The sequence below is a fragment of the Monoraphidium neglectum genome (genome assembly GCF_000611645.1).
Source record: "Monoraphidium neglectum strain SAG 48.87 unplaced genomic scaffold scaffold02447, whole genome shotgun sequence".
Taxonomy (NCBI): domain Eukaryota; kingdom Viridiplantae; phylum Chlorophyta; class Chlorophyceae; order Sphaeropleales; family Selenastraceae; genus Monoraphidium; species Monoraphidium neglectum.
The window spans coordinates 1-9,199 of NW_014011181.1; the positions used below are offsets into that span (position 1 = coordinate 1).

At 62.8% G+C, this 9,199-nt stretch overlaps 2 protein-coding genes across 2 annotated transcripts; both read right to left on the bottom strand.

The window, feature by feature from the left end:
- Positions 1–508: 508 nt before the first annotated feature.
- MNEG_10757 (hypothetical protein) lies at positions 509–6,062 on the bottom strand (the record flags this gene model as incomplete). Its single annotated transcript, XM_014040770.1, has 13 exons — positions 509–1,006; positions 1,210–1,387; positions 1,593–1,682; positions 1,835–1,974; positions 2,307–2,375; positions 2,582–2,781; positions 3,276–3,484; positions 3,741–3,893; positions 4,223–4,510; positions 4,806–4,942; positions 5,132–5,243; positions 5,559–5,712; positions 5,999–6,062. 13 exons carry the CDS (start codon positions 6,060–6,062, stop codon positions 509–511), a joined length of 2,292 nt encoding a protein of 763 aa, XP_013896224.1.
- A 1,403-nt stretch (positions 6,063–7,465) lies between these two features.
- Positions 7,466–8,585, bottom strand: MNEG_10758 (hypothetical protein; the record flags this gene model as incomplete). The annotated part of the gene is made up of 3 exons (XM_014040771.1): positions 7,466–7,726; positions 8,087–8,263; positions 8,571–8,585. The coding sequence occupies 3 exons, from the start codon at positions 8,583–8,585 to the stop codon at positions 7,466–7,468; spliced, it is 453 nt and encodes a 150-aa protein (XP_013896225.1).
- Between the last annotated feature and the right edge of the window lie 614 nt (positions 8,586–9,199).

The window sequence follows — 9,199 nt, forward strand, 5'->3', positions numbered from 1 at the left end:
CCGTGGCGGAGCCCGCAGCGCAGGTGGTGCAGTTGGCGGCAGTGCATGCTGCAATCATCACAGAGTGGAGGATGGCGACTTTTAAGATGGGTTGAAGACGAGGTGTGCACCCCTAGTGATGATTGGACAGATCTAGACCCACGTATGCACTCCAGGCTTTGCGCACATGGCACATCCAGGTGTTTTGCCACACCTCACACATGAACAGCGACGCCACTCACTCAGGGCGCACTGGCCGTTTGCGAGGGTGTAGCCAGCTTGGCACGTGGCGCACGCCGTGGCAGAGCCCGCGGCACAAGTGGTGCAATTGGCGGCCGTGCACGCTGCAAATGGCACACAGATAAGGCAAGATGGGTTCAGTGCTCGTCAGATTATGCAGGGACACTTAGTAAGGAGCAGTGAGGGACACACCTGCACTGTATAACCAATGCAACAGCAGCGACTTCGCGCTAGGTGTAGGTGTTTCCCGGAACAATCGGATGCCTAGACAGACCGTATCATTATTATGCTAACCTGCAGTGGAGCAGTCGGCGCCGGTGAAGTTTGTGCCGGTGCAGTCGCAAACACCCACTGTCGTGTTGCAGACTCCACCGTTGAGGCATGGTGGTGAGCACGGCCGCACGACAGTGAACGCATTCCACTGCTGTCCTGTCAGCTCCACCCTCGCCGAGCCCCCTGACACCAGGGGGATCATGACCTGTTTCGCGGCTGCGCCGCCGACGCCGGCCCCAAGCATCAGCGGGGCGTCGCACTTGGCGCCGGACGCTGCCGCAGCGCTGGAGACTGTCACAGCCGTAGCTGTGCCCAAGGGGGTGGTCTCAATCTGGTAGGAAAGCTTGCAAGCATCGCGCGCCTCGCGGGCCTCAAAGATGGCCCTGAGGTCGTCAAGCTTTGCAGACCTCAGGGGCCAATTGGTGTACTTGGTGAACTCCGCCACAACGGCGTCGACCCAACGCATGACAAGGGAGCGGCCCGATGAGTCGACGAGGCCGAGGTTGGCTTGGTGCTGCGGGTCCAAGGCAAGACATAAGCACTTGGCACAGGCGGCACAAGGAACAGTGACTTAGGATATTAGATTTTTACAGGCTGCCGTGCATCAGTTGATATAGGCGCTCAAGTCATCAAAGCCACCCTACTCTTTGGGGTGGTGGTCATGCACGGGGACAGGCAATTTCATGATCAGATGCCCGACCATCAACATCGCCTCACCATCATGTAGGGGTCGTGGCGCAGCTTTAGCAGCCCATCACGCACCACCCTGACGGCCTCGCGCGCCAGCACCTCGTCAAAGGTGGAGTCCCTGTTGAACACCTTGAAGTAGAGGAAGTTGTAGAGGTCAAGGTTCTGGGCAGCAGTGGTGCAGTTGTAGTACACCTCGGTGGCGGACCTGGGGGCAGCGTTGAGGTCGCCGTAATGCAAGGGCGGGGGAGGAGTCATGGCCACATTGACTTGAAAAACACCTCTAAAAATAAATGCCAGCGCGGCGAGGCAGTGTGGCATGACGTAGGGCTACACTGCCTGGTGTGTAGTGTTGTCGCTGCTGTGTGCACAGCTACCCAGCAAGCATGCCATGCTGGTCAAGAACCCCAAACCTGGGCATGATGGCGATGCCGTCGATGCCGTTAGTTGCTGCCGTGGTGTACAGCATGTGGTAGGGCTGCTCCTTGTTGAGCAGGAAGGGCCTGAGCACAGGGCGTGAAAGCGCGGCGTCGTCATCAGCTAACAATCGCTCAAAAGGCATGCTCACCAAGCTGCTGGCCTGCTGCAAGGCCGCGCTTCACCACGCCCCGCCCAAACACCTTGCTTGCAAGCAGGCGGTAATCGAGCACCTCACCAAGTGTTGTCACCGGTGACGCAGGTGACCCCGTTGGCCTTCAGGGTGGCAAGTGCGTCGCCGTTGCGCAGGCCGCTGATCTGGGGGGTTACCATGGAGCTGCTGCTCCAGGAGGCCTTGGTAGTGAGGCCGAGGAAGGCCTGCATTCTCCCGCAGGCAAGGCAAAGGGAAACGTGACACGCGTCAGGGTCAACGCACTCCAGACAAGGGATACCTACTAGTTGAATGATACTGTGGAGCGAGCAGCGCTAGACCCCAAACAGGCCGCTCCTCTCACACCAGCCGCAGCATGGGGACCCAAATCTAGCCCCAGAACCCGCCCCTGCACTTGCCCGAATGTCATGCAAGAGCCAGCGCGCACAGCTGGCACCGTCCCTGTGGCAGCCCAGGGCCCCAAGGCAATGCCGTGGCTGCGGCATGCGCGCGGGCACGGCCCCTCATCTCCCCTCATCTCCCCTCATCAGGTGCTCACCGGGGCCGCCATAGCTGCGTTGAGCCTCAGCTGCATATCCGTGTCATACGAGGTTGCGTTGTCCAGGTTCTGGGGGCAATAGACGGGGCGCAAAGGAATGCTTGGCGGGCTGCTTGCTTGGGCGCGCTCGCAACTAGGCGATAGTGGTCGATTGATGAGCGGGGCCAAGGCGCTGCGCCATCAGGCCCCTCCACGGGCCATTATTTGAGGCTGGCCCAGCCAGGGCTGCCATGCATGCCGCCTCCTCCTGTTGCGGGTTCTAGTGTGAGGCTCACCTGGTGTGAGAAGGTGTGTGAGCACCAGTTGAAGCCGCTCGTGGGGGCGGGTTCGCTGATTACGTAGTCGGCCAGCTCGTCACCGGCCCTGATCTGGGCCAGGCTCCAGGTGGAAACAGTGGCCAGGGCGTCCTGGGGTGGGCAGGGTTGGATCCAAGAGCAGGGTAGTGGAGGGATCAGCATCGGATTGGGCAGCGAGCCTGAGAGAGGGGATGGAGGGCAGGTCAAGAATGTAGTGTGCACGGCCCGCCGCGCCATCACATCTGCATCAGTGTCCTCAAGCTTGGCAGCCTGTCCACGGCCCGCGACTGCGGGGATGTGAGAACGGCGACATGCAGCCAGGCGGCTCACGGCGGCGACGCGGTTCGTCCCAAATCCGGCCGGCTTGGCCCAATCCTGCGGGGCGGGCGGCAACAGTGCGTGGCGGTGCGGTGACGGTGATTCAGCTTTTGAGCGCAAGCCCTATTGTGCTACATCCCAGCCCGGGCTACAGCTCTGTGAAGGTGAGTGCCGGCCTACAAAGAACCCATAATGTAGAAAACCAACGCCTGCCCCCCCCCTTCTCCCCCCCCCCCAAATACAACGGTAGCCCGCTCCCAAACGAGTGTGCTTGGCGCCATTTGCAACTCCTGCAGCTCCAAGCCCCCCAATCCAATTGTGCTGCCCGCTGGCCCCTGCTTCCAGGCCCCTGCACGCGCCTTCGTGCAGTTCCTGCAGAAGGCGGAGGGCGACGAGCATGTGGCTGTCCCGCTGAACCAGCAGCCGCAGCCTGATGTGTTGTACTCCGGAAGGTCCAGGCAGCCGCGGTCGTCGATGTCCAGGAGGGTGGCTGTGAACTGGCCAGGCGTGGACGCCTGCGCCGCGGTCTCCAGGACGCCCGCGCCGTTGAAAGGGAACTCCAGCCTTCGGGTTGGGCCGGTTCGAGGTGGGCGGCATGGCAAAGGTGGGGGTATCAGGGGATTGGGGCTGGCTGGTGGGTCTGCCGCGCCTCAGGTGCAGATGTGGAGGCAGAGGTGGGTGTGCGCATGCGAGGACAACTGAATGTATGCGGCGGCAAGAGCGGGCATGCGGCCATGCAGGGCAATGGCGTGTACCGATATGCGCGAGAGCAACAGCATATGTGTCAGCGCCCACAGCGCCACGGCGCCAATTGACTCACTTGAAGTCGCTGCCGGCTGGCAGTTTGGCGTTGAGGGTCGCCTGCCATGTGAGGTGCGCCAGCAGGTCTGCCTTTGTGGCGCGGTAGGCCGTACGCGTGACACCCCCGTCCGTTATGGGCTTGGAGAACTCTGTGGTCAGAAAGATGTCGTCACTGTGCAGCGCACGCAAGCCGGGGTGTTGCATGTTAAAATGGTTATGTGTGCGAGGGGGTGCATGTGCGCGTGCAAGGGTTGTCAGGGGGCCATGTGAGTTTGGCCCACACTGCGGACTCCAGCCGCATTGCCTCCAGCAAACGGTTGCGGTCACAGCACACCTCATGAGAAATTGGGAAAATAGAGGGCGAAGTTTGGGGAAACTATAGCCACAAAACAACTTTTGTCCATCCCGTCTTTGTGCTCTTTTTGCTGCACACAGCGTACGGCAGGAATGCATTGCCAACACCTTCAGCACAGGCAGGCCCCCACTTTCTTGGCCCCTCACTGGTGAATGGTCAGCAGGGCGTCCCTCTGCCCCGGGATGATGTCATGCAGCAGCCAGCTCAGCGACAGGTGGCCCAGGACCATGCAGGTCGGGCTGAAGGCGGCGCAGTCAAAGATGAAGGCCAGGGACTCGCGGCCGTCAGCGTACTTGACCAGGGCGCCGCCCGCGGTGGCGCCACCAGCAAAATCAAGGACGGGTGTCGCTGTACAGTTGGGCCTGATGCATTCGGGGAAGTCTGCAGCGCAGATCGGGCAATCGACGGTTGCTGGTGTCTTGGTGAAGGGGCACCTGCGGCGGAAGGCGTCGGGCGGGGTGTGTGTGCAGCGCTGCCGCGACCTGTGTGGCGGTACTCTGCAGCAGGTCGAAGTCGCTGTCAACGCACGCGTTGACTAGAAGATCGCAGAACCGGGCGTTCGAAACGTTCATGATACGGTAGACACAAAACGGCAGCACGGGTGACAATCTGACACAGACGGGTGACGCTTGCAAGAAATGTACGCTACAGCATTGCATTGCAGCAGGAACGATCGCATACTAGTAGGGGTGCACTCTCGATAACGCTTCCAGATCTTGTGCCGCTCACCTCCAAAGGCCCTCGTTCCCGAGGGTTGCGGCGGGGTTGATGCCCGACGAGCCGATGACAGGCGCCGCCCCTGCGCTGAACGTCATGGGCAGGTCTGCCGCACTGCAGGAGGCAGTGTCTGCGTTGAAGCTGATGCTCTGCAAGGGGTGGGAGCGTCAGGACATCGAGCACGGTCAGGGGCCACTCAGAAGACTGCTGCTGGAAGTTGGACGCGCGCAATTCGTGAGGAGCCACGCTAGCCAGTGCGCACACTGGCTACAGCTGAGCAGGACAGGTACATCATTGCAGCATGTTTCAGCCATCCGGCCAAACAGGCCCCAACTCACCCCGGGCCAGACGCCAAACCTGGCGCTGCGTGCGCCGGTGCGCAGCTGGAAGTCCCAAAGCGTGAGAACGTCCGACTTGTTGAGCGTGCCGATGGCCTCCAGGTTGGGCGCCCTAGGCCAGATGGGCACGTTATGCGAGACTCACCCGTGAGTGTGCACGCGCGCGCTCGCGCGCGCGCGCGTGTGTGTTTGTGTGTTTGTGTGTGTGTGTGTGTGTGTGTGTGTGTGTGCGTGCACACGCGCGCGCGCACGTGCAAGTGCGCGTGCGCTCATGCGTGCACACGTGAGGGTGCAGGCAAGGCGCGCAGACAAGGCAATACATGTGTTAGGGGCTTCCGAGGCATTGCGGTGTGCAGCAGCCACAGCACCAAAAATGGCGCCTCAAGCATGCAAGGGCTGCTTGGCACAGCAAGGCCTCGCCGCGCACATGAAGTAGCCGGCGTAGCGCGCGGAGCCGTCGGGGTTCCAGAGCAGCTGGGTGAAGTTGAGGGGCTGCGCCGCCGCCCTGTCCACGCGCACCACCTCGTAGGGCACGCCCAGGCCGTCCATCGTGGCCTCGAGAAAGTCGGTGCCCACAAACCCTGGAGGGGCAGTCGGGTTGTGGGGGATTGCAACGCACGCCTTACAAAAGGGACATGGCATGATCGCCTTGTGGTGCGGCGTGGGCGGCGCGTAATGAATGCGAGGCGCTCCGGGAAGGAGCTGGCGCCTCGGTGCTAGTTGAGCGCCTCCGAGGCAGAGTCAGGGCTGTGAAGACGAGGGCTGTAATGGGGCGTTTCGACATTACCTTGGCTCAAATGCGTTTGTTGTTGCAAAGATTTTTAGCTTGCGCAGTTGTGGCACACACACGAGCATCCACAAACTCACCGGGCGTGGAGAGCACGAGAACCTTCAGCTGCTGCATCAGCGCCGTAGCCGGGCTCGTGCACATCACCGCGCACCAGCACGTCAACAGCAGCAATATAGTTTTGTCGTGGACCATGATGCAAATAAGGCGTGAACGCGCAACGTCCGGAACGCGCTGACCGACACGTGTCAACACGACAGGAGCCCGCTAAGCGGAATCCTGTAACAATAGTTTCATAAAAGATGACAATATGACCGGAATATGTCATGGAGAAGTATTTCAGGCTTGTAACAAGCCTGTTCATCTTCCAAAAGTCAACCTGCAGTAATCTGCCTAGTAGTGGGGGTGCGCGAATTCCAGGGCCTTGTAGATGTTGTAGACAAGAGCTGTGAGATAATTTTGTTACGACTGCCTTCCTGCTCAGCCGATAGCAGAGAAGGCTCGGTGATGTTGCGAGCTTCGTGTCGGGGCGAATCGGTTGGTTGGATTGCCTCGGGGTTGTGCGGTTGCGAGGCAGGAGCGCTGCATGCCCCACACGCACAGTTGGCGGCCGCATGCCGAGGCGATGCACCGCTGCGAAACCAAGTGAATGGTCAGAAGGTGTGCAACCGGCGCGACGCGCCACTTGTTAGCCCTGCTTGACACGCAGCCCACGAGAGCGCTGCATATTGCCTGCTGTTGACCGCTGCCACCATCAGCGGGAATCTGAAGTCTGCAGCAGCCTGGCGCGGCGCCGTGAGAAGCTGACAGCTGGCCCACGCATTAAACTGTCACACGCGGATCTTGCAGGGCCCCAGGTTACACCCCCAAAGACGGCACGTGAGTGCCGCCCTGGTGGGGTGCATGTCGAGCCCCTGCACAATGCCGGGGCCTCCGAGGCAGCAGGCATCGGTGCCGCGTGCTGCTGGCAATCTTCCAAGGAGTCTAGGATTGGCATGGCCCCCATCACCCTGAGAACCTGGCTCCCTCTCCCGACAGCAGTGCCAGCGGCCTCAAGCAGTCATGGAGGGGGTCATGCTCGACGTCCGCAGATTACAGCGTCAACTGAGGGCGCAGGCTGCGAGGCCCCCCGGCTGCTGCCGCTGCGCATGGCGCCCTTTACCCTACGCTCAAACGTCTCAGGGTGCGTGAGTGGTCGTTGGGTTACAGGAAATGCTGTGCATCGCGCGGCGTGATGCAAAGGAGATGCACATCACCTGCAGCGCGCGCTCAGGCGTGCGGGGGGGCGCTGGCGCAGCGGACGGCAGCGCCGGACGGGCCGCGGCGCAGCCCTTGCTGGGGCTGTCCGGCGGCGCGCGCCTGCGCCTGCGCGTGCTCACGCGCGCGCTGACTGCCTCGATCCCATCAAAGAAACCCAGTCTCACACACAGCACAAGCATGCGGCCCGTGAGGGACGGCCCGTCTCGGACCCCAAACTGCGCCGGCCGCGCGGCTCGCCGCAGGTGCCGGAATTTGGAACTCCCCCTTCAAAGCCCCCAGCCCGCGCGTCAGTACGGCTGCCCCGTGAACCCCGCGGCCGGCCCGTACCCCGGCGGCGGCACGCCCCCAATCCCCGGGTGCGGCGCGTACCCCAACTCCGGCCCGCCGCCCTGCCCCGGCGCCGGCAGCGCGAGCGGCATGAGCATGGCGTAGCTGTTTGCCGCGGCCTGCTGCTGCTTGATGGCCTCCACCGCGCCCTTCTCCGCCTCCTTGGCCTCCTTGCGCTCGCTCATGAGCAGGTCCACCTTGCCGGTGTACTCCTTGATCACCTGGGGGGTGTATCAGGGGGTGCGCGAGGGATATGTGTGAGGGGGAGGGGATCAGGGTGAGGGTGTGGGGTGATCAGGGGTGGGGTGGGGTGATCAGGGGGAGGCATGCGTGGACTGGGTCCGGCGAACCCACCCGAGACGCAGCATGCGCGCAGTCAGCACGACAGGTCGCCCGCAACGGCGGGAGGGCCTGGAGGGCTGGCGAGCTGCCGCACGCAAATCAACGCGCACGCACAGATCCCAGAGGCGCCAGCACACCGCCGCCCCAAACGACCGCTCGCCAATCGCCAATCCTCTGACGCCTTGGCCCCCCCTTTGATCGCCCCCCCCCCCACAAACACACCGTGCTCCCCAGCCCACCTGGACCATGTACGGCATGGCAAAGTCCCCGAGCTTGTTCATCCAGGCCACCTCCGCCACCACGTCGGGCCGCAGCAGCTCGTAGCAGGTGAACAGCGTCGCCGCGAAGCACTCCTTCTCGCCCTGGGACACAAACCAGCGCAGCAGCTCCTCGGCCAGCTCCGGGGTGGCAGACACCTTCGCGGGAGGAGAGGGGGGGGGGGGGGTTGGAGACGGTCGGGAGGCGGAGCGATGTCAGGACATATCATCCAGCGGCCAGCCCCCCCTGCCAGCCGGGGGCAGGGGCAGGTTTCAGGGGATGCCGCGATGCGCACGAGGGGCGCCATTCGAACGGCCACGGGGCAGCAGAATTGCAGGTGCCATTATATGGGCGCGGGGGGTCGACGCGGGAGCTCCAAAGAAGCCATGATGGTGGGGTGGCCCGGCAGCAGAAAGCGACTTGTGAGCACCGGGGCGCTGCGGATGCACGCGTCGCCGCCCTCACCGCGACTGTCTCCATTGCGTCCTTGTAGAGCCTGGTGGGGGCGGGGGGTGCAGGGGTGGAGAACGGGGTGATGACATGGTGTGGGGTGGGGCGGCGCGCGCGGGGACGGGTCTTGAGGGCAGGCGGCGCGCGCGGGCGGCGGCGCAGCACGACACCAGTGAGCCAAGCGGACGCGCGGGCGAGCGGCTGTCACGAGCAGAACAGAGCTTTGTTCCTGGAGCTGGACACTCCAAAACTAATTCCAAGGCCCTTCTCGAAGCACATGCGCGCGCGCACACACACACACACACACAAACACACACACACACGCACACACACGACCTCGATCCCCCCAGAACGCACTTGTCTGCCTTTGCGAGCTCCACGGCCTTGCGCCAGCGCAGGTTGCGCTTGTACACAAAGGCCGCCAGCCGCCGGAACTCCAGCAGCTCGTGCTTCTCCAGGCGCGACGCCAGGCCAACCTTGAGGGGTGTGCGTGGTGCATGAATGTTTGTGTGCGTGTGTGTGCATGTGTGTGTGTGTGCGTGTGTGCGTGCGTGCGTGTGTGCGTGCGTGATGTGTGTGTGTGTTGGAAAGGAGTGGCGGGCGCGAGGAAGGGTGGTAGGGGAAAAGAGGGGAGGGGGCGGGAC